Here is a 26,732-nt window from a genome sequence, read left to right as displayed (position 1 = left end):
AAGTGTTTGTTGCCAGCTATATCTCAATGCTGAGCTTATTAAATGGATCAATTCCCTAGTTTGCAAACATATACTGTTCATTCCTAATTTAAGGAAAACTGAAGCTATCATCTGTTATAACAGATATTGATGGTTTTATCATTTGAGGGCAGTTCCTTTCTACCAATACACAGTTGTGTTTCATATTAACAAGTTTCTCTTGGTTTATGATGGGCTCATTTATTATGCTGGAAATGGGGCTCCATGGGAAGTTGGAGTTGGCACATAAAGAGATCTCGGGCAGACCAATAGAGAGTCCAGTTTCTCTCTTTAAAAGAAAGCTTCTAATATTCAACTATTCATAAGAATATTTGTTCCAGTTTTTCTTTTTTTAAAATAAAAGGAGGTTTCCTCTTGTTTTAAATTTACTAATATTTAAAAATAATGAATCAAGCTGGGCACAGTGGCACACACCTATAATCCCAGTGGCTCAGGAGGCTGAGACAGGAGGATCCCAAGTTCAAAGCCAGCCTCAGCAACTGAGACACTAAGCAACTCAGTGAGACCCTGTCTCTAATAAAATACAAAATTGGGCTGGGGATGTGGCTCAGTGGTTGAGTACCACTGAGTTCAATCCCTGGTACCACCCTCCCTCCCCTCAAAAAATGAAACAAATAGATCACAATAAAATAATATTGAGTGGGCTGGGGATGTGACTCAAGTGGTAGCGTGCCCACTTAGCATGAGTGAGGCACTGGGTTCGATTCTCAGCACAACATAAAAATAAGAAAATAAAAGATATTGTGTCCACCTGAAACTAAAAAATAAAAAAACTCATTAAAAAAAATAATACTGAATGATTTCAACACACCTCTTTCACCATTAGGTAGGTCATCCAAACTATGTAAAAACTTTTCTGAACTAAAAAATACTCTTAATTAAATGGAGCTAACAGACAACTATAGAATATTTAAATCATCAACAAATACATTCAGTTTCTTCTCAGTGGCACATGGAACTTTCTCTACAATATATCATATTTTAAGGCACAAAGAATGTTAGCAAATACAAAAAAAGAAAATTCCTTGTATCATGTCAGTTCATAAAGAAATGAAATTAGAAATCAACAAGATAAAAAACAGAAACCATTTTAATGATGAATAGATCTCAGAAGCAATCAAGGGATAAATTTTTTAAAATCTTAGATACAAACGAGAATAGACAAATAATACATCAAAATCCCTCAGATAGGGGCTGGGGTTGTGGCTCAGTGGTGGTGTGCTTGCCTAGCATGCGTGAGGGACTGGGTTTGATTCTCAGTACCACATACACATAAATAAAATAAAGATTCATCAACAACTAAAAAATATTTTAAAAAAAAATCCCTCAGACAGTATGAGGGCAGTTCTAAGAGGAAAGTTTACAGCACTGTGCTCTTACATTAAAAAAAGAAAAAAAGGAATATCCTAAGTAAATAATCTAATATTACACTTTAAGGTCCTAGAAAAAGAAGAACAAAACCTTAGCTTAACTAACCCAAAGAAAAAAGCCCCAAATAAGCAAAATTAGAGATGAAAAAGGAGATATTGCCAGATAGTTATGAAATCCAGAGAATCATTAGAAACTATTTTGAAAATTTATACACCAATAAACAGGGAAACCTAGAAGATACTAACATATTTCTAGACATGTATGATCTACCCAAATTGAACCACAAAGGTACAGAAAACGTAAACAAACTAACATCAAGCAACGAAACTTAAACAGCAATTAAAAGCTTCCCAACAAAGAAAAGCCCAAGACCAGATAGCTTCTTAGCTGAGTTCTACCAGACCTTTAAAGAAGAACTAACACCAGTCTGTCTCAGACTACTCCATGAAATTGAAAAGGAGTGAACATTTCCAAATACATTCTATAAAGCCAGTATCACCCTGATACCAAAACCAAAGACACATCAAGGAAAGAAAATTTCAGAATAACATCCTTGATGAACATAGATACAAAAATATTAATAAAATTCTAGTAAACCATATCAAAAAACACATTAAGAAGACTGTACACCATGATCACAAACTTTTCATTTCAGGGATGCAAAGTTGGTTCAACATACGCAAATCAATAAATGTGACTTATCACATAACTAGAGTTAAGGAGAATAATGATCACATGATCATCTCAACAGATGCAGAAAAAGCATTCAACAAAATCCAGCACCCATTCATGTTAAAAACACTGGAGAAACTAGAGATAGGAGGAACTTAACCTCAATATTATAAAGGCTAGATATGACAAACCCAAAATCAACATCATAATGAATGAAGAAAAACTGAAAGCATTTTCTCTAAAAACCACTCTCATCTGCTCAATATAGTTCTTTAAACTCTAGTTAGTTAGAACTATCAGACAAAAGAAGGCAATTAAAGGAATACAAATTACCTGTTTGCTGATGACATGATTCTATATTTGGAAGACCCAAAAAAACTTCACCAAAGATTTCTAGAGCTGATAAACAAATTCAGCAAAGTAGCAGGATATAAGATCAACATACACAAATCAATCACTTTCCTATAATCCAATAATGAATCTGCTAAGAAAGAAATCAGGAAAACTATGACATTCACAATAACCTCAAACAAAACAAAACAAAACTTGATAATAAATCCAACCAATGAGGTGAAAGATCTCTACAATGAAAACTATAGAACACCGATGAAAGAAATCAAAGATCTTAGAAGCAGGATGTTCTTGAATAGGCAGAATTAATATTGTCAAAATGGTCACACAACCAAAAGCAATATATGGATTCAATGCAATCCTCATCAAAATACTGGGGCTGGGGTTGTAGCTCAGTGGTAGAGTGCTTGCCTCGCAGGTGTGAGATCCTGGGTTCAATCCTCAGCACCACATAAAAATAAATAAATAAAAATAAAGACATTGTGTCCATCTACAACTTAAAAAAATACCAATGACATTTTTCACAAAACTAGAAAAATTAGTCCTAAAATTCATTTTGAAGATCCAGAATAGCAAAAGCAATCCTGAACAAGAAGAGTGATGCTGGAGGCATCACAATACCAGATCTCAAATTATATTACAGAGCTACAGCAACAAACCTGTATGGTATTGGCACAAAAACATTTGACACGAAGACTATTGGAATCAAATAGAAAACATGAGACAAATCCACGCAGACACAGTCTATAGTATTTGACAAGTTGCCAAAAATGTATGCTGGGAAAAATATAGCCTTTCTAACAAACAGTGCTAGGAAAATTGAATATCCATATGTATATGATTGAAAACAAATCCTTCTTTCTCAACCTGCACAAAAGTGGACTCAATGTGGATCAAGACCTAGAAATTTTGCAACTGCTAGAAAAAAGAAAAGAAAATATACAGGCATAATACTCCATCATATAGGTGCAGGCACTGACTTCCCTAACAAGACTACTAAAGTATAAGAAATAAAACCAAGCATCTATAAATGGGATGGAATCAAATTAAAAAGCTTCTGCACAGCAAAGGAAACAATTAAGAGTGTGAAGAGAGAACCTGCAGAATGAAAGATTTTTGCCAGCTGCTCCTTTGACAGGAATTAATATCCATAATACTTAAAGAACTCAAAAAATTTAACTCCAAAATACCAACCCAATAGATAAATGAACAAAAGAACTAAACAGACACTTCTCAAAAGAAGAAATACAAATGACTAAAAAATATATGAAAAGATGTTCAACATTCCTAGCAACATTCCAATCACAAGTACATCGAGATTTTATATCACTCCAGTCAAATTGAAAACTATCAAGAATACAAGCAACAACAAATGTTGGCGAGGATGTTGGGGGAAAAGGAACACTTATACATTATTGGTGGGACTGAAAATTAGTACAACACTCTGGAAAGCAGTAAAGATATTCCTCAAAAAAAAAAAAATAGGAATGTAACCACCATATGACTCAGCTTTGCCACTCCTTGGCATTTAGCCAAAAGAACTAAAATCAGCATACTAGAGTGATATAGTCATATCAATGTTATAGCAGTGCAACTGACAACAGTCAAGTTATGAGATCAACCCAAGTGCCCATCAAAAAAAGAATAAAGAAAATATGGTATATATGCATGATTTACTCAGCTATAAAGAAGAATGACTTATGGCATTTGCTGGTAAATGGCTAGAATTGGAAAACACCATGCTAAGAGAAATAAGCCACATACAGAAAGAAAAGGGTTGAATGTTTTCTTTTATATATAGAATCTAGACAAACCAAGGGGGGAAAAGTGGCTGGTAGGGGAATCCCTATGAAAATAGAAGGGAGATCAGAGAAGCAGAGGGTTGATAGGGAGGGAGGAAGGACAGAAAAAGAGAGGAATGGTGGAATGAAATTAACCAAATTATGCTAAATACAAATATAAATATACAGCAGGGAATTTCACCTTTATGTATATCTATAAAGCACTAATTGAAAAAAATCTATAAATAAATAGAGGACCAGTAGAGTAGAGGAAGGGAAACACGGGAGGATGTAGGGAAATACGGGGAATTGAACTGGAACAAATTATATTCCATGCTTATATCATTATCTCAAAATGAAGCACAATATTATGTATAACTACAATTCACTAATAAAAATAAATAAAAAACTTTAAGAAAAAATAGGTGTTGAATTTTATCAAATACTCTATTGAGATTATTCTGTTTTAATTTGTTAATGTGTCTAGTTTCATATATGGGTTTTCTAATATGAAACTATGCTAGCATACTCACAATATATCCAATGTAGACATGGTTATATTATGATCTCCTTTAAGCACAATTAAATTTTATTTGTCACTATTTTGTTGGGATTTTTTACATGTATATTCTTAAATGAAATTTAATGTAATTTCTTTCCCTATAATATTTTTGGTATTCAGGTCATGCTGATCTTAAACAATGAATAAAAGAGAATTCCTATCAGTTTGGTCCTAATGAAGAAACAGAATTATGAACAGCCTCTAGAAACCTAAACTACATGTAAGGTGAAGAACTTCAGACTGGCTACAATGTCCAGATTACCCTAGTCCTCATATTTAAAAATAGAGATCTTTATGTCTCATACAGATTTTGGACTATTAGCTAGTAATCCCAAATAATTCTGACAAAGATGATCTACTGGCGTGCTTTGAAAAATACCACCATGGCAGGGAGACCACCTGGCTTCCATCTACATTTACAGAAATCCAGAGGAAGAGCTGCAACTGACTCCATAGCATAGGAATCTGCACTTTCCCATGGGAACACATTCCAGATCTCTCAGTGGATGCCTGAAATCTCTGATAGCACCAAACTCTATAATTCAATGCCTTTTCCATCCCAACTAAGCACTTCATAAGCAACATGGCCGTAATTTTTGCTGTTTGAGGTGAGAACACAAAGTTTGCACTAATCTTTCTTCACAATTTTGTAGCTTAAAGATTTGTTCTTGATGTATATCTTGGTGATCTCAGCATCAAATTATTTTCCTTTCTTTATTAAGTCAAAGTTTCACTTTTTCACTCAAAAGAATCACTTTATGGCTTTTGAATTGGCATATCCGAATTGCCAGCATTACTTTTCTTGTGCTTCGGGGTTGTTATTAAATAAAACGGGTTGCAGGAACACAAGCTTTGTGATACCACAACTGGTGTTCAGGTAATAGATTCAGCCACTAAGTGAATGGTGAGAGGTAGCGTACACAGCATAGGTGCACTAGACGAAGGAATTATTCATCCTCTGGTTGGAACAGAATAGGACAGTGCAATATTTCATCATGCTAATCAGAATAGTGTGCAATCTAAAACTTATGAGTTCTTTATTTCAGCAATTTTCCAATTAACATTTTAAGACTTTGGTTGACTGCAGGTAACTTAATCTGCAGAAAACAAAACCAGAGACGGGAAATTTATTGAACTATATGATAAAGCTACTACACAGAGCTGAGGAGGCTAAATGCCCTTCCTTTCTCATAGTTTCTCTTAGCAGGATGCTCCTGGGTTGCCCAGGGCAGTCCTGACTTATGTCTATTATTCCAATGTAATGAGTAATAGCTCCCCTGTTCGTTTTTTCAAAAGCCCCCCTTTGGACATCTGTAGTCCTCCTTTGGGATGCTCCATGTTATAGTCTTTCCATTTTTACGGTCGGATAGGCCTGAGTCTGCTTCACAAGCTTGTAGGACCTCTTCTCCCCCATTTTAATCCCCTCCCCCAGATCTAAAGGCTAAGTGAAAGCCAGAGTTTCAGAAGGCATGGGATAGGAAAATATACTTAAGTCAAGACTAAATATCTACACATTTCATTCTATTCAGTGTACACAATACAGAATCTATGCAAATCAAAACTACACTGAGATTCCATCTCACTCCAGCCAGAATGGCAACTATCAAGAATAAAAGCTACAACAAATGTTGGCAAGGATGTGGGGTAAAAGGTATACTCATACATTGCTGGTGGGACTGCAAATTGGTGAAACCACTATGGAAAGCAGTACAACATGGTATGGAAACACCATTTGACCCAGTTATCCCATTCCTTGGTTTATACCCAAAGGACTTAAAATCAGCATACTACAGTGACACAGCCACATCAATGTTTATAGCAGCTCAATTCACAATAGTAAACTAAGGTGCCCTTCAACAGATGAATGGATAAAGAACCTGTAGTATATATACACAATGGAAACTTACTCAACCTTAAAGAAGGATGAAATTATGGCATTTTCAGGTAAATGGATGGAACTGGAGAACATCATGCTAAGCAAAATAAGCTAATCCCAAAGAACCAAAGGGCTGAATGTTTTCTCTGATATTTGGATGCTAATTCACAATAAAGGTGGGGGGTGCTAGGGAAGAACAGAGGTACTTTTTCTTAGAGTGGAGTGAAGGGAGGGGAGGGGTTTTGGGAGGAGTGAAGTGCTAGGGAAGAACAGAGGTACTTTTTCTTAGAGTGGAGTGAAGGGAGGGGAGGGGTTTTGGGAGGAGTGAAGATAGTTGAATGAATCAGACATTATTACCCTAAGTGCATATATGATTACACAATCTTTATAACACCACGTACGACCAAAAGAATAAGAAGTTATACTCCATTTGTGTATGATGTGTCAAAGTACATTCTACTGTCATGTATAACTAATTAGAACAAATAAAAAAAATTTTTAAAAAGATACAGAATCTACATAGAAACTTAATATCACAAAAATTTATTTTGCCTGTAAAGTCCATTGTGGACATGGTGAACTGTAGGAATTCTGAAGCTAAGACCATTGGGGGAAGGGGGTTTGAAGGGATCTTCCTATCACAATGCACATAAAATAATAAAAAATAGCAAAACTTAGATTTTACTCTTCTAATCTATGGAGGTGCAAGACAGGTCTCATGTTGTCACAAATGGAAATATACCAGTTGAGGAACAAAGGCAGCCTGAAAAGTACAGTAACATGAGATGTCTAAGTACTAATGCATTTTATTTTTACAATTCCTTTTTTTTTTTAACTAAGCTCTCCACTTTCATTTCAATCAAAGTTCATTATAAACCTATTATTTTCAGAAGCTCCATTTATTTGGTAGAACTCAAAACTAAATAGTCCATCCTGTTTTCCAGAGAACAGTCTAAAATAGGCATTCAACAAATATTATTTTGAAGAATTATATGGAAAATAAAAACAAGAAGGAAGATACCTTGGCAATATTTTATGCAAGAAAATGTAAAATTTCATTCCTACATCAAATAATAAATTTTTGGAATAAAATTGAACATTAGAGGTATCAATCTAAAAAATGATGAATATTTCCTATTTCTGTTTTCTAAGTTTGAAAATCCTCTTTTCCATTCCAATACTACTATAATTTTCAACTATTTTTGTGCAATTCCTTTCTTTTTCTTTCTTTATAATTTCATCATACATTTTTATCATCTCCATCAATAACTACAGTAGCCACTTGTTAACCTAGTTGGTCTTGATTGTTAAAATATTCCCTTATTCAAATATCTATTTTAACTAAAATACAGATCAAATGTCTGCAAACCAAGTGTCCAAGATCTTCTGTATCTATCCTCCTTTTTGGCTTCATTCTTTATTCAGCCTATCACATGAACACTAATCTGGAAGTGATATACATAACGTCCTCTCAAAGGCCTTAATACAAAGCCTGGAATACATGTCAAAAATGTTTGTACATTAATATTTAAATGGATTTATGGTTTTTCTGATACCTAGATGTAAGGACAGAGGTTCACAGTGTTCACAAAAAATGTACTTTCTATTTCCTTTATAATAGCAAGATAGTGTTTTTAAAAAATTCATTAATTCACCCATGACAAAATAAGTCAATTCAGAACAATTAAAGCAGTTCTTTCCTTTTGCAAAAATGGTAGCAACTGGTGGGTTATATCTAACAGGGTTATTAGGTATTCTTAACATTACCAAAACTTTTATTACTAACCTGTTGAGGAGTAATGGTATCTCTATAACTTGGTAAAATTTTTAGGGTGACACTTCCACTAATATTTTTCAGTAATTCCTGTAATTCCTTTGGGTTGTTTCCAACCTCATGGCCATTGACTTCTTTGATGATATCTCCCACATGAAGCAGACCTTGTCGATCTATCATTCCTCCATGAAGGATTCGGGCAATTACCAGATCATTATTTTCAACCCTGAACGTTACACCCTAGAAGAAACAAGAAATAGAATAACTATTTATTTTATTTTATTAATAAGAAATAGGTAAATATTTATGAATATAAGAAATAATTCCAAAGCTATATAAGTTGTTCTTACTTTTCCCATGATCAATCCTGTCTTAATATTTTAATCCCATTCAGCTAGATGCAATTGTAAGAATATACAGCACCCATCAAAAAGAACTTTCTTGGTAAGGTTAACCCTAAAAATGAAACAAATACTAGTATCTAGGCTGTATTCCACAGGATAAAAGGAAGGTCAAGGAAATATGAAAGGGTATTTGTGCATTCTCATTCTTGGCTTTTCCTTTTCTTCATTCCACTATTCTTAGGATCCACAAGAGCAGAAACAGTGAACTTCACTACTTACAGGTATTTGAAAAATGGCTTCAATTTTTAATAACCAACCTTATGCCATGTTTTAATACTATCATTAGTAAGCAACCTGAGTTCATTATTTTTTTAAAGGCAGAAAGAATTGAAGTAGTTCTCTTTTGAATTCTTTGATACCTACTGGCATACTTCTAACATCTAATTCTAAGTTAAACTTTTCTTTTTAGTTTTATATGCTCGATCAATTTGAGAGACTGTCAGCTGTGTGTTTATATGTGGGTAAAAAAGACTAATAAAAAGTTTTCAGATTATGTTAAGAAAAAGAAAAAAAAACAGATAAAAGTAGTGACTGAGTCACAATTTATTTACATTTCAGATTTAAGAAGGCACTGATTTATCTACTTACCAATGGCTCTCCAGCTCTCTTGTGAATTCCAAGAATACGAATGGCATCTACTGGTAATAACTGATTATTGAGAGAAGAATTATTCATTTCTGGGCTTGACGGAGGTGAATCATAACACTTTGATGCCACAATATCATGGGCTTCCAAGAGCGACTGTAAGAAGTGAACACAGCCTGTGGTTATTAGCTACTGATGGAATAAGTTACTAAAAATAATTTGTTAGTTCATTATCCCAGTGGTGTACTAAAAATTTCCCAGGCGTACATTATTAAATTCCCAAACATGAATTGAATCAAATATATATAGAATATTTTTACAGAAATATAAAAATAGCTTTAAATATATAAAATAGCTTTAAATATTTTCATCATCAAATAGTATTATATTCTTGTCTTAGTCTTGAAGAGATTGAAAGAATTCAGTCACATGTTTTTAAAATGACATGCTCACTGGAAACCAAACCTAGGTCATCAAAATAATTTAGTATTTATCATTAATTCTTATTTTATTAGGTATTATAAAAACCCAAATGACAAGGACCCTAATATTTACACTTATGTTGCTAAGTTAATAACTTGATATATTTTCTATACCTATGGAATGTATTAAAAAAGATGTGAATTAGAAAATAGATAAATATCTGCACCTTATATCAGAGATAGAAAATTTTGCTACTAATAAAGGTTTAATCTATAAAAGACATTTTTGAGGGAAAAATGAGTTAGTAAAGATTCTCCATATACTGCATTTTAAAATTATATTCCCTCTCTGTGTTATTATCATGGATGATTTTGATCTAGCATTCTAGGAATTTCTTATATATTTATATATTTAAAATGTTTGTCAATCCCTTATCCTAAAGGAGTAAGTTTTACTACAGTTGCACATATTCATCATAATGCTAAATTTAAAAAAAATTTTGAGTGAACAGACAACAAATTCAAACAAATCAAAATAGAAGAGGGGAACAAATAACACCAAGTTCACAAAAAAAACCAATCTGAATATTGGCTTAATCGGTAATTTCTAGTCATTTCATGAAATCACTTGTAAGAAACTGGAGAAAAAAAATTCAAAAGGAACTCCCAAATGCATATGTTAAGAATTCTTCCTATAAATGCTGGAAGTTATTCAAAACTCTAGGCTGGGCTGCTTGGTTGTCCACCCTGTATTCTCAGGCAGTATTTTTCATTTCTGTTACTTGAACCACTTCTTACATACTCCTAATTCCCTATATTCTAGTTCAGAACTCTCATATGTTTCAGATTAATGTACTAAAAATCTGTCCACATGGCTAAAGTCATGACAATTTGAAAATCAAAGAGTAATTATACTTGAAACACTGAATAAGTACACAATGTTATTTAAAACACAAAAAAGACTAAAAAACTAAGTTGTTATCATATGAAACTAAGTTGTTATCATAAGAAAATGCTATTTTAAACAAGTCTTTGCTTTGAAAATAGGTAAAGAGAAGGATCTAGCATTTCTCTGCTTTTCCAGGAGGAAATCCATTATAGGGTAACAGCCCCTCTGATGAGAAGCTCTACATTTATCAAAGAACACAGCTAATAAAAATAGAACAAGAATTTGAAAAAAAAAAAGTCATATTGTAACCACTAATGAAAATATTGATCTAGGCAAGAATTATTAATTTATGTTCTCTAGAAGGTAAATGGTTGATAGGAACTAGCATTTATATAACGTCAGAATAATAATAGACTAGATTACTTCATGGGGAGATTTTGTAGAAAACAATAGACTATCATCTTTACTCAGGAACCAAATCAACAATGTGGGGGGGGGGCGGCAATCAGGTATTCTACTTCTTCTGACAGTCTAATTCATGTTGCAAATCACTTAAGATGAACTGTAGTTCTAAATCATGGATTTGAATCAGAAACCTTTTAGCTAGAACTTCTGGTAATAGGAAATAGAACTGATAACTGAATAACCCAGCAGGGCAGCAGCCAGACAAATCCTGGAAGTGCCACACTCTACATGACAGTGGCTTGGACTCTTCAGTAGGTCAACATCATAAGAGGGAAAGGGGTTGACAGACAGAAGTCACACACAGATTTAGGTTGGAAACTCATATGTACAATACCCTTCTCTCCACTAGGATTCTGACTGTCTCCAGGATAAAACCTAAATACCTTAGCATTCCTTATAAGGACACAATCAACTAGTCCCTGCATAAAATGTGTGCCTGATGTGTCTCTGCGGCTTTTGTACCAAAGATGCTGATTGATGTAGGAACCATCCCACTGTTATCTTCATATTTATTGTAGAGTCACATAAAGACGTTGAGAAAAAGCAAAGGGGTGTTACTATTTGATTTTGCAATGGAAAACGTGAAATTTGCAATGGAATTTGCAATGGAAAACGTGACATTCTTCCATCTTAGTACTACCCTTTCTCCATGAAAAAGTAATGTCTGTCATAAAACATGTTACCATATATGACTGAATGTATTTCTGGGGTTTTCATTCTCTTCAATTCATTTATTTTCCTAACACTCCCCAATATCACACTATCCTGATTAATTCAGGTTTTTTAAAAGAAATCTTTTTGTCATTTGATGAAGGAGATTCTTCTTGGTGAAAATGATTAACTCATTTACTGACCAAACTTTAAACTGTACTTATTTCTCTATGGAATAAATATGTTTGGTAATAGTTTCTACCCTTAGCTCTCCTTTGTTTCATATCATCAACTGTACCCCAGTCTTGAGAAGCAATACTAAAAAATGTTCATCATTGACCCCAAAGAGTAATGGGAAACAAAGTGGCAGTAAAGAAGAAAAAAATTACATTCTCATGGTGAGGAAAATTTTGCTAGCATGATACCTGATGTTAGAAAAGGGATGTTGTTTTCTTTAACTGCACACAGGAAAATCCATGGTGATGTATTTCTGTAAATTTATACAGTATGTACAGTTATATCTGTGTATTTATGTATTTTCAGCATATCAGAATATTAAAATATCTAAATTGGAATTTATATACTTATAAAAAACAGCCTCAAGTAATTCTCCAAAGGAAAAAAAAAATCACTTAAAACTGGAAATGAACTACTAAGGAACTTCAGGAACATTGGGGAGAAGAGCTGTAGGGAAAGGTTACCTGGAAGTGAGGCTCTTTGAGTATACCAACCAGTTCTGCCACATTTTCATCCACATTTATTAGGGGAGTGATATCTTCAAGAATTTCATTAACTAATTCCAAGTTATTATCACTGACAGCTTCTAGTTTTGAATCTTCAAGCCTCTCATGAGCCTGAGAAGACAACAGTTTATTAAGGTAATGGTACTTTTATTTCATTTGCTCCAGACCATAGTTTACTTCTTCATTTATTTATTTTTCATAGTTTTAAAAGATAATACTTGGAGGTTTGATTCACTGAAACCTATTTTAATATTTCTATCAGTAGAAATATTTGAATTTTAAAGTAAATATACCAGGCAGTATAATAAACGTTGGCCTCCATTCCTATCCTATAGGTCATAAAAAACTCATTTTTATGACTACCCCTGAAAAAACATGACTACTAAAAACCATGTTATGCTCCTACCCACTAACAGGATTTCCTTATGACATTCTAGTCAAGGCTCTAACTCTGAATGCTATTGTTTATTTCTTATTCAATGATTAAGCATACAAAAAGAATAAGAACGTAACCATCACATATGTTAACATTTCAAAAAATGATAAATATCATTCTGAAAATTCCAGAATCTTAAAGTTATTAATTTTCTATTTTGAAAATTCAGGCTGGGAATGTATCTCAGTAATGGAGTACCTGTCTTTAGCATGCACAAGACTCTGGGTTTGAGCCTCAGCAATGTCAAAAATAAATACATAGATTGATAGAAAGAAAGAAAACCAGTTCATTTAGAGAAAGAAAAAAGTCAATTTAGAGTAATTGGACTTTGAAAGACCTCATATTTAATTAGGAGAATGAACCTTCCTGTCTCTAATCTTAAGTTTTGTTTTTGTTAAAAAATATCACCATCTTATCCTCAGAAAATACACTCTGAACCATAATAGCATTATCCTTAGATAGCGGAAGTAAAGCAGTTTTAAATTCAAACTGAGAATGAACACAAAGCAGGCTGCACCTTTGCTGATAAATAGTTTTTGCTTTTCTGACAAATAGGTGCTTTCTGATGTTGAAGATGGAAAAGCATAATTATTAAGATTTAATTTTTAAGTAAAATCATGTAAGATGACAAATCTTACATTTTCCCATTCATCTCTATAAGTGCTGAGGAAAAATCCAAATTTCAAATGGTGACCGCATTAACTAAACTTTATTAGTTTCCTGTAATACTTCACATATTATTATATCTGCCACCACACAAAATGGTTCCTTTAGAGTTCAAAAACAATATTCTAATTTTTAAAGATGAACTTTTTGTTTAAACTTTTTCCTAGGTAATTCACATGAGTGAAGTAAGTATAAGTTATTATTTTAAGAGACAGGTATCTTGTTATGTTGCTCAGGCTGCCACCAAAATCCAGGGCTGAAGCAACACTTTATCTCAGCTTCCTGAGTAGTTGAGATTACAAGTGTGCACCATTACATATGGTGAAATGATTTCTTAATTAGAAGAAGGGATTATATACTAAGCAACATTTTAAGAAAGACCTCAGGAAAGGAAATTTTAAAAATCATATGAAATAGACTGATAAAGAAAAAAAAACTGTTATTAAACAAAAGGAAAAATGTCAAAAGGCCAAATGTAATTTAAATGGAGGAAAAATTTTCTATTAGATTTAGATAAGAAAAAATTAAAGACTAGAAAATCCCACAATGAGGATGGATATAATTTGTAATTTTGTGAAAAGTATAATACACACCAGATAAGAAAAGGATGATGAAGATACCCAACACATATTACAGAATGATTATCACCACTGCAAGTAAATTAATCTACATAATTAGTTACTTCTTACAAAAAAGCTACAATTATAATATTCAGATATTATTATGGTATTATAAGAAGAAAGCTTAAAAATATTGGAGGAAAGAACTTTAATATGTACTGAGGTTTGTGTTTGTGTGCACCAAGTGCTACACCCCATGTACTCTGTATGTTTATGTGATGTATTTGTGTGTTCACAAAAGCAGGTAGTTATTCAAAACTTCACTCTATAAATGAAGACAATGATGCAAAAGTAGGTGACAGGATTTGCTTGAGTTCACATTCCTGGTAAATGGCAGATATAGGTATGTAATACTATATCTTACCTGTTGAAGCTTATTTGACGATTACTATACAGAGAGCCACTCGAACATTATTTTGTAGTAAATAATTCATTCCCATAGATGATGTATAATTCTTGCTCACTTAAATGTATAAGACATGTTCTCACAGGCTGCTAGTTTATTTGTTGCTTCTTAGCATGGTTCTTTAGCATAGGTGTGTTGTTACTTTTGTTCTAACTTATCTCTCTCTCTGAGTTATCTGATACTCCTATGGCTCAGATTACTACCCCCTCTGACTTTCACTCTTTTGCTCTAAGGAAGTGCAATAAAGAGCACTTGTTGATTTTTTTTTTGTATTATAATTCTTAATACACCTTTCTACCACAATTTAGGCATAATTTGGCGTGAACATACTTTATATGAGGCAAGCACTCTACCAACTGAGCTATATCCCCAGCCCAACATACTTTATATAGAGAGTTATGAAAAATTGTGCTGTGAATGGATAATTACGAATGTAATGCATTCCACTATTGTCATGTATGAGAAATAAAAAAAAAAAAAAAGAGAGTATTTGTTTCTCCAGGAAATGGTTGAAGACTGGCCTGCTACTTTCAGGCACCATGTTAACATATTTTCTATATAATCCCATGTTATATGACCATCACATGGTCACTATTTTGACGTTGATAGTATTCAACACTTCAGGAAAGAAATGATCACTGTCACAGATATCTCTTCCCTTTCTTTCTATGTGCATCTACCTACTACTCACCTCCTTTTGGGTGAAGATAGATAGGAATGTGGAAAGGACTAATGGTCAGAGTAAAAGAGGAAATAAAATAGGAGAGAAGAATTGTGCCATAAGCAAACTCACATATGCCTAAATATTTTTCACATCAATCTCACATATTATTTTATGGTAAAAAGAATCTCACTGGAAAATAAATTCTCAGAGAAAAGTGAAATTACAGCTATAGTCATATTAATATGGAAATCCAATTTCTGAAATATAATTGTATTCAATCATTTTACTTTTCTCAAGAAAGTAAGTATAGGTCCATAATTACTAACATGTAGTTTAAAAAATTTTAAAAAAATTATTTTTAGTTGTGGATGAACACAATAATGTTATTTATTTATTTATTTGGTGCTTAGGGTTGAACCAGTGCTTCACACATGCTAGTTAAGCAATCTACCACTTAGCTACAACCCCAGCCTCCTAACTTATAGTTTTTAAACTTCTGAAAGGCTGTGAAAAACTTGGGACCTCTAGTTCACCTGAAAGTCAGTAGATTTCAAGAGTTACGCCTTACAACTTGAACTTAACTAATGAAACTAAAAAGAACAAAGGGAAATACTAAAAACTGACTGGAGGGGCAAATAAACAATATGCTATTTGACTAAATGAGTCTTGTTTCCTTTAAGAAAGAGCATTATTAGAAAGCTACCAGAACTCAATAAAAATATATTTCACCTGTCACAAGTGGTTGGAAAAACATGTCATTACTGACACTTTAGAACTCTTGGACCTTATACAAATAAGTCCTAGTCTTCTTGTATATGTCCAGTTCTGAGAATCCTATTCACCACTGCATCTTATAAAAATGAACTGCCGATAAGAAAAAGTTCTTTCAAACTTCTGGGCATTTTACTCAAGCACAATCCAAGTATGCTTGCAAACAAAAGTATTTTGAACAAAATTCTTGAGCTATACCTAGCATTATTATTATGCAAACCCTTGCCTTTTCCCATTAAATGTAAGGAACATATCTTAAATTTTGTTTCAATCTTCTTATAATAGGGCTAAGTAAGTATATAGTCACTGCTTAGTAAACATTTTTGAGAAAGCTAAGTAAAGGGAAATAAGTTTGGCTGTGGTTAAGAGTCAATGACTTCTTTTATTCTTGAGACCTAAAACATGATACAGACATGTCCATGAAGACCCCAAAGCAAATAAAAATTTGAGCAGAAAGTAGAATCAAAGCAAAAATAGGTAAGTAAATTTCTATTTTGCTTCTGCATATGTTATCAAAAAGATGAGCTTTACTCTGGAAAATATGGTGAAACAGGTTTAAACAAATTAGAATACAATAATTCTAATGAGCAAAGAACTTCTCAGAAATCACAGTTAGCCAAATTGAGTACAAATTCTCAGACTAGTAAGTTATGTATCAAGGTACTCACGAAGCTTCTAAATAACACTGCTAAGCTGCCCTTAAAAAAAAAAATCTATAGACTAGAGCCACAAAGATGCCAAAAACAAACAACAAAAAAAAAAAAACAAAAACAATTAAAAAAGCAAACCTACCATACTTTTTAAAAAGGAACAAGGAATATTTTAAAGAGCTTGGCTTTAGTAGTATTCAGAGAAAATATAGAAGAATCTTTTTTATAATCTTTGAGCTGGAAAGACCTGTCCAAATATGGAATAAAATCTGGAAGGTATAAATTATACCAAAAAGGCCCCCAAAATTCACTATGTAAACATTTAAAATTTCTACTCCTTAAGTATCAAAATACAAATGAAGAACAAGAGTTAAAACAGGAATTATATTAGACAAAATGCTAATTTTCTTTAAAGGAGTTCTACAAAACAATGAGAAAAAGAACATCTCTTTAAAAGAAATGAGAAAAAAAAAACAACAAAAATTCATTGAAAAGGAAAATCAAATACCTCTTAAATGTACTGAAAAGGTCCATAATATCACTCAATGATAAAAGAAGTACAAACTGGGCTCTGGGGCACATATCTGTAATCCCAGCAGCTTGGGAGACTGAGGCAGAAGGATCATGAGTTCAAAGCCAGCCTCAGCAATTTAGCAAGGCTGTAAACAACTCAGTGAGACACTGTCTCAATAAAATATAAAAACAGCTGGGGATGGGGCTCAGTGGCTAAATGCCCTGGGTTCAGTCCCTAGTATCCTCCTCCCCCTGCAAAAAAGAAGTACAAACTAAAAATATAATAAATATCCTTTTTCTTATCAGATTGGCAAGGATAAAAAAAAAATCAACTAACATATCATGTTGGTGAGAATATGAGAGAAAGACATTTCACACATTTTCCCCCTAGTGAAAACATACTGGTAAGCAATTTGACCACATCCACCACACAATTATACTGATCATTTTAAGAATTTATCTTTAAGATACATAATTACATGTGCAAAATAAAATGAGAAATGTTAGATATTATAGCATAATTTATAAAAGAAAAGACCATCTAAATATCTGTCAGAAGGCTCATTAAAAATCCATACATGGATATACATCAACTTTACAAAGAATAAAGAAGCTCTATAGATACTGATACGGAATTTTATGCAAAAAAAAAAAAAAATCAAGGTTTAGAACAGGTAGTATAAATCCAAAACTTCCATTGCATTCACTAGTGAAAGACAAGATGTTTTACCCTAAGATTAGGAAAAAATAAGTGTCCACCTTCACTTCTATTCAATATTTATATTGGAGAGTCTAGCCAGGACAATTAAGCAAAGAATAAAGGGGCACCCTGATGGGCAAGAAAGAGATAAAGCTATCTTTATTCACAAATGACATGATCTTATATTTTGAAAATCCTAAGTAATCCTCTAAAAAACCATCAGAACCAATAAACAAGGTTGGAGGTTATAAAATCAATTGTAAGAAAACAATTCCATTAACAATTGTATTAAAAAGGATACACAGAAGCAAAATTTACTGTGACAAATACAAAACACTGTTGATAGAAATTGAAGACTTAAATAAATGGAAAATTATCCCATATTTATACAGTGGAAAATTTAATCCTGTTAAGATGGCAATTCTTCCCAGAGATCCACAGATTCAATGCAATACCCATTAGAGTCACAGGTTACTTCTTTGTAGAAACTGACTGATTCTAAAATCCTTAAATAACTGCAAGGGACCCAGAATATCCATAAACAATGACAATGATGACAATAATAACAATTCAAAGCACAAAGAAAGAAGAGTGATACTGATTTCAAAACTCATTAAAGGCAACAGTTATCAAAACAGTGTAGTTATACCACAAGAATAGACAAAAGAGTCATAGAATGCAATTCAAAGCCCAAGAGAAAACTCATGTATCAATAATCAACTGTTGCATGTTAGGCAAGGGTGCCAAAACTATTCAGTGAGAAAATTAACAGTCTTCAACTAATGGACTGGATAGGCACTTATAGAAAAGTTCAAACCTTACCCCATACCACACATGAAAATCAACTCAAACGCATCTAAGATCTAAATGTAAGAGTTAAGGCTATACAGGTCTTATGAAACATGGGTAAATCATTTATCTTAGATCTGACAAAAGGATTCTTATATATGCATTCAAAAGCACAAGTGAAAGAAGAGAAAAGTAAGCAAATTAGACTTTATCAAATTAAAAACTTTAATTGAAAGTATTCCCTCTAAAAATTGGAACAAGACAGAGATGCCCTCTTTTACCACTTCTATTCAATATCATTCTGGAAATTCTAGCCAGAGCAATTAGACAGAAAAAAGAAATTAAAGGATACAAAGAAGAGCTCAAATTATCCCTATTTGCTGAGGACATGATTCTATATTTAGAAGACCCAAAAACCTCCACCAAAGAACTTCTAGAACTCATAAATTCAGCAAAGTAGTAGAATATAAAATTAACACCAATAAATCAATTGTGTTCCTATACAGTAGTGATGAATGAACTACAAGGAAAACTATCTCATTCACAATAGCCTTTATATATATGTGTGTGTGTGTGTGTGTGTGTGTGTGTGTGTATTTGGGAATCAATCTAACAAAAGAGGTGAAAGACCTCTACAATGAAAACTACAGAACACTAAGGAAAAAAACTGAAGAAGACCTTACAAGATAGAAAGACATCCCATGTTTTTGAATAGGCAGAATTAATATTGTTCAAATGGCTATACTACACAAAGTGCTATACAGATTTAATGCAATTCCTATTAAGGTCCCAATGATGTTCTTCAAAGAAATAGAAAACGCAATCATGAAATTCATTTGGAAAAATAAGAGACCCAGAAGAGCCAAAGCAATCCTCAGCAAGAAAAGCAAAGCAGGAGGCATCACAACACCAGACCTTAAATTACACTACAGAACTATAGTAACAAAAATGGCATGGCATTGGCACCAAAACAGATACAAAGACCAATGGTACAGAATAGGAGACACAGAGACAAACCCACATAAACATAGTAATCTCAGACTAGACAATGGTGCCATAAAAGATACATTGGAGAAAAGATAGCCTCTTCAACAAAATGGTGCTGGGAAAACTGGAAATCCATATGCAATAATATGAAATTACATCCCTATCTCTCACCCTACACAAAACTCAATTCAAAGTAGATCAAGGATCTAGGCATTACACCAGAGATCCTATACCTACTAGAATAAAAAGTAGGCCCAAAGCTCCATCATGTCAGCTTAGAAACCAAATTCCTCAACAAGACTCTAAAAGTGCAAAAAGTAAAATCAAGAAGCAATAAATGGAATGGTATCAAACTAATCAAGAACGTGGAGAGAGCCTACAGAATGAGAGAAATTCTTTGCCATCTGCACCTCAGATAGAGCATTAAATCTCCAAGATATATAAAGAACTCAAAAAACTTAACACCAATAATAATAATAATAATAACCCAACCAACAAATGATTAAAGGAACTCTACAGGCACTTTATAGAAGAAATATGAATATTCAACAAATATATGAAAAATGTTCAACATCTCTAGCAATAAAAGAAATGCAAATTAAAACTACACTAAGATTTCATATCACTCTAGTCAGAATGGCAATTGTCAAGAATATAAGTAACAATAAATGTTGGTGAGAACATGGGGGGGAAATGTACACATATAAACTCCTGGTGAGACTGCAAATTGGTGCAACCAGGATGGAAAGCAGTATGGAGATTCCTCAGGAAACTTGGAATGGAACCACCATTTGACCCAGTTATTCCACTCCTTAGTATATACCCAAAAGACTTAAAATCAACATACTATAGTGATATGGCCACATCAATGTTCATAGCAGCTCAATTCACAATAGCTTAGCTATGGAACCAACATAGGTGCCCTTCAGCAGATAAATGTATAATTAAAATGTGGTACATATATACAATGGAATATTACTCAGCCTTAAAGAAGAATGAAATTATGACATTTGCCAGTAAATGGATAGAACTGGAGGCTATTATGCTAAGTGAAATAAGCCAATCCCAAAAAACCAAAGGCCGAATGTTCTCTCTGATACGCAGATGCTCACTTACAATAAATGTGGGGGAGTGGAGGTTCTCCAGATTAGACAGAAAGTGGGATATGGGCTAAGGGCAGGAGGCATGGGATGGGAATGAGAAAGACAGTAGAATGAATCAGACATAACTTCTATGTTCACATATGAATACACAACCAGTATTAACTCTACATCATGTACACCACAAGAATGGAAAGTTATAGCCCAAGTATATATGTTAAGATATATTCAAAATATATTCTACTGTCAGGTTTAAATAAAAAGAACAAAAAAATTGTTCATGAAAGATATAAAGAAAAAATAATTAAAAAAAACTTTTGTGTTTCAAAAAGACACTCTGAAGAATGTTGAAAGACGACTGATAGAGAATTCTCAAAGGGACTTGTATTTAGAAAATGTAAAAAAAAAAAAAAAAAAACTCTTAGAATCCCACAACGAAAAAATAACACAACTTAAAAAATATATGAAAAAATGGACAAAGGATCTGAATAGATAGTTATTTCCCCAAAGAATATATTCAGATGGTCATTAAATGCATGAAAAGATGCTCAATATCCTTAGTTATGAGAGAAATTCAAATCAAAACCACAATGACATAGAACTTCAAAACGATAAGGATGGCTAGAACCAAAAATTCAGATAACAAGTATTAGAGATAATATGGAGATATGAGAATTCTTCAGCACTGCTGGTAGGAATATAAAGCATGTATTCATTCACTTTGGAAAATAGTCTGGCAGATCTTCAAACAATCAGTTACCATATGACCTAGCAATTCTACTCCTAGGTATATGTCCAAAAAAAACTGAAACATATGTCCACACGAAAATTTGTGCATGAATATTTTTAGTAGCACTAGTGCTATATTTATAGGATGACTATTTATAATAGTCAAAGGGTATAACAACCCAAAGGTCCATCAGTGGTTGAACAGATGAACGAAGTGGGATATAGCCAAACAAAGAAATATTATTCAGCTGCCAAAAGCAAAGGTGATTCAGAATGTTATGAGCTTAGAAAGCATTTCTTCTGTCTTCATAGCAATGAAAATTTGAACAAAAAAAATATCAACAACTCTTCTGAGCTTCACCAGAGAAATTAAGGTCACATGGATAATTGCTATTCCTCAAACCTGAGACACAAAACGAAAACACAGAATCACAGTTTAGTTGAACAGAAACCTTTACTACAATAAATACTGGGAGAGGAAAACTTAAAAAGACTGAGAATTACTTGAACTGCTGGAGCTCAGTATTTACAAGGTAGAGAGTAAAAATAAAGAAAAGAAATTGGAGGCAGGGCTGGCCCAGTCTTAGGGGGACCTTCACACTCTTCTTTTACCTTCCAGACACCTACCAAGTTCTCACAACGAAAACTGGAGGGAAAATCCTTCATGCTTTTTGGAGGAGAAAGGGGAAATTAGCCATTTTGAAATTCACTGAGCATTTATTTGGTTTCCCTTAAGATTTGTCCTCAAGGGAATCTACTTTATCAGAACCTAAGCAGTCAGCAGGGAAGAAAAATCCCAATTTCTGTCCCAACTCCGTTTCCTGGTTCCTGTGTTGGGGAAAAACAAACTAAGATTCAAACCTAATCAACAGAACCCTTTCTCTCCCTCTTGTGCCTCACATCAATAATAGCTGCACATCTCAAACTTTATTTAAAAAATCTCTAGGAAATCCAGACACAGGAGACAAAAGGAAGGACATCAAAGGAAATTTTAGCTTCTGCCACTTACAACCTGATCCCAGACAGACAAAAACCTCACACTTAAAGTCTGTTCATCTCAGTTTCTTTTATCCAACATATTGTGTCCCACTTTCAACAAAAATCATAGAAAACAAAATAGAAACAAAAAAATCTCAGTCTCAAAGTACACAGCAAGCATCAGGACCAGACTGAGATATGGCAGAATGTTGGCATTATTGGGCTGGGAATTTAAATCAACTATGATTAACATGCTAAGCTCCAATGGAGAAAGGAGACACCATGAAAGAATAGACAGGTAATGTAAGCAGAAAACTGGAAGTTCTAACAGTAAAAAGAAAAAAAAAAAATCAAACAGAACTACTAGAAAAAGGAAACATTGTAATAAATGAAAAAAAAATAAAAAAACACCTTCAGTAGGCTCAGAGTAGACACAACTCAAAGGTGAATCAATGAACTTGAACATATGGCAATACAAACTCCTAAAACTCAAATACAAAGGGGAAAAGAATAAACAAGACAGATCAGAATAACCAAAACTGTGAGACAATCAGAAAAAGGTACAGATACATATAAAATCATAATACTAGAAGAAGAGAGAAAGAAAAGAAACAATTACATGAAAAACTGATTTTCAAAAAACTATAGATCCAGGTAGCAGAGAGAACTACTGAGAAAGATAAAAACTAAAAAAAAAAAAAAAAAAAAAAAAAATCTAAACTGAGGCATATCATACTCAAATTGCAGAAAAATCAAAAACAAACAGAAAACCTTGAAAAATGCTAGAGAAGGTGAAAAACACCTTATGTATAGAGAAGCAAGAATAAGAATTACATCGGACTTTTCTTCAGAAACTATGAAAGCAATTAAAGAATGAAGTACAATATTTAAAGCACTGAAAAAAATAACAACTCACTATTAGGGTTTGAATCTTAAATGTCCCCCAAAAGTTTGTGTGTTGAAGGCTTGATGGTCCCCACAAAGCAGTTCAGAGGCGGGCTCTTGAGAGGTGACCAGGTCATGAAGACTCTAACCTCATAAATGGATTAATCTATTCATGGATCCATAGATTAATGGGTTCAAAGGGAAGGGACTTTGTTATAATAGTAAGCTCTTTTTTCTTCCTGGCTGCCATGAGCTGAACAGCTTTGCTCTCACACACTACTGCCATAATGTTGTTCCTCCACTCAGGTCCAAAAGCAATGAAACCTGATGACCATAGATTGAAACCTCCAAAACCATGAGTCAAAATAAATCATTTGTCTTTTTGAATTATTTTTCTCAGGCGTTTTACCATAGCAATGGAAAACTAACACATCTATCAACCTAGAATTATCTATGCACTGAAATTATCCTTCAAAAGTGAAGAAATAAACACGTCACAATGCAAACACAAATTGAGGGAATTTGTCACTGGCACACCTGCCTTGCAATAAATATTAAATGAAGTTCTCTTTTTAAAAGTTATTTTTAATTTTGAAATAATTCTAGAGTTACAGAAAAGTTGCCAACATACAGAGAATTCCTTTAAAAAAAAAAAAATTCCTCCATCTCCCTCATCCAATCCCCATATTGTCAATGTGCAAGTTTCCACATGATTTTTGTCAAAACTAAGAAAGCAACATATGTTATTAAAGAAACTTCAGAGTTTATCTGATTTCCTTTTTAAAAAAAATTTCTTTTTAATTACATGAAGTTCTTTAAAAAGAAAAAAGGTATAGGTCCAAATTCAGATCTATAGAAAGATATACCACTAGAGAGAAAAAAGACATAAAGAAAATTGTATTTTTCTTTTTATTTTCTTATTCTTATTTAATAGATTTTGAACACCGATGATAAATCTGCTAATTATGGCTTATGAATAAGTGAAATGAACAACAGCAATATTATAAGACAGGACAGAGAAACTAGAAATATCGTGTCATAAAGTAGCTACATTTCCCATGAGTTGATACAGTATTACTTGGAAGTGGATCTAGATTAGCCATAAATGTATATACTGCAAAATCAAGGGGGGGGGGACTAAAAAGTATAATTGATATGCTAAGAAAGGAGGGAAAAATGAAACAAATTATTAACATGCTCAGTTAAAACAGAGAAGGTAAGAAATGAATGGCAGACCAAGAAAAGAAAGAATGAGGGCAATAATTAGAACATAGTAATTATATTGTAGATATTAATCCAATTCTATCAATTATCACTAAAAACATCAATGAGTTAAACACACTAGAAAACAACAAGTGGTTAGGAAAGCAAGATCCAAGTATTTGTTGTCTATAAAGAAACACTTTAAAATATACAGGTAGATTAAAAGGTATGGAGAGACAGAAACCATGTTAACATCAGTTAGCAGAAAACTGTATTACTTATATTAATTGTAAACAAAGCAAACTTCAAAACAGGAAAATCACTAGGAACAAAAATGGGCATTTGTTAGTGATGAAAATGGTCAGTTCTCGGCCAGAGCAATTAGACAGACGAAAGAAATTAAAGGCATCAAAATAGGAAAAGAAGAACTTAAATTATCACTATTTGCAGGTGACATGATTCTATACCTAGCAGACCCAAAAGGCTCTACAAAGAAACTATTAGAGCTAATAAATGAATTCAGCAAAGTGGCAGGATATAAAATCAACACGCATAAATCAAAGGCATTCCTGTATATCAGCGACAAATCCTCTGAAATGGAAATGAGGACAACCACTCCATTCACAATATCTTCAAAAAAAATAAAATACTTGGGAATCAACCTAACAAAAGAGGTGAAAGACTTATACAATGAAAACTACAGAACCCTAAAGAGAGAAATAGAAGAAGATCTTAGAAGATGGAAAAATATACCCTGTTCATGGATAGGCAGAACTAACATCATCAAAACGGCGATATTACCAAAAGTTCTCTATAGGTTTAATGCAATGCCAATCAAAATCCCAACGGCATTTCTTGTAGAAATAGAGAAAGCAATCATGAAATTCATATGGAAAAATAAAAGACCCAGAATAGCAAAAACAATGCTAAGCAGGAAGTGTGAATCAGGCGGTATAGCGATACCAGACTTCAAACTATACTACAGAGCAATAGTAACAAAAACAGCATGGTACTGGTACCAAAACAGGCGGGTGGACCAATGGTACAGAATAGAGGACAGAGAAACCAATCCACAAAACTACAACTACCTTATATTTGATAAAGGGGCTAAAAGCATGCAATGGAGGAAGGATAGCATCTTCAACAAATGGTGCTGGGAAAACTGGAAATCCATATGCAACAAAATGAAACTGAATCCCTTTCTCTCGCCATGCACAAAAGTGAATTCAAAATGGATCAAAGAGCTTGATATCAAATCAGAGACACGCCGTCTGATAGAAGAAAAAGTTGACTACGATCTACATACTGTGGGGTCGGGCTCCAAATTCCTCAATAGGACACCCATAGCACAAAAGTTAATAACTAGAATCAACAAATGGGACTTACTCAAACTAAAAAGTTTTTTTCTCAGCAAAAGATACAATAAGAGAGGTAAATAGAGAGCCTACATCCTGGGAACAAATCTTTACTCCTCACACTTCAGATAGAGCCCTAATATCCAGAGTATACAAAGAACTCAAAAAATTAGACAATAAGAGAACAAACAACCCAATCAACAAATGGGCCAAGGACCTGAACAGACACTTCTCAGAGGAGGACATACAATCAATCAACAAGTACATGAAAAAATGCTCACCATCTCTAGCAGTCAGAGAAATGCAAATCAAAACCACCCTAAGATACCATCTCACTCCAGTTAGATTGGCAGCCATTATGAAGTCAAACAACAACAAGTGCTGGCGAGGATGTGGGGAAAAGGGTACACTTGTACATTGCTGGTGGGACTGCAAATTGGTGCAGCCAATCTGGAAAGCAGTATGGAGATTTCTTGGAAAGCTGGGAATGGAGCCACCATTTGACCCAGCTATTCCCCTTCTCGGTCTATTCCCTAAAGACCTAAAAAGAGCATGCTACAGGGACACTGCTACATCGATGTTCATAGCAGCACAATTCACAATAGCTAGACTGTGGAACCAACCTAGATGCCCTTCAATGGATGAATGGATAAAAAAAATGTGGCATTTATACACAATGGAGTATTACTCTGCAT

General features: G+C 33.4%; 1 protein-coding gene across 7 annotated transcripts in view; it reads right to left on the bottom strand.

Moving 5' to 3' along the window:
- Pals2 (protein associated with LIN7 2, MAGUK p55 family member) overlaps positions 1–26,732 on the bottom strand; it is a 126,220-nt gene that overhangs the window by 38,970 nt on the left and 60,518 nt on the right. For 5 of the 7 annotated variants that reach the window (XM_046463496.2, XM_046463495.2, XM_046463498.2 and 2 more), the window contains exons 3-5: positions 12,544–12,696; positions 9,419–9,571; positions 8,439–8,666 (exon numbers count right to left, since the gene is read on the bottom strand). In XM_046463496.2, coding sequence (XP_046319452.1) covers positions 8,439–8,666; positions 9,419–9,571; positions 12,544–12,696 — 534 coding nt within the window. The remainder of the gene's footprint in view (positions 1–8,438; positions 8,667–9,418; positions 9,572–12,543; positions 12,697–26,732) is intronic. The other 2 variants (XM_058585355.1, XM_046463500.2) reach the window with 1 other exon arrangement.

This window comes from Marmota monax, unplaced genomic scaffold (genome assembly GCF_021218885.2).
Source record: "Marmota monax isolate L192 unplaced genomic scaffold, Marmota_monax_Labrador192_F-V1.1 WCK01_AAM20220418_F8-fsc00057, whole genome shotgun sequence".
NCBI classification, from domain to species: domain Eukaryota; kingdom Metazoa; phylum Chordata; class Mammalia; order Rodentia; family Sciuridae; genus Marmota; species Marmota monax.
Note: the sequence above shows the minus strand (reverse complement) of the source record. Positions and strands in the feature narration are given on the sequence as shown.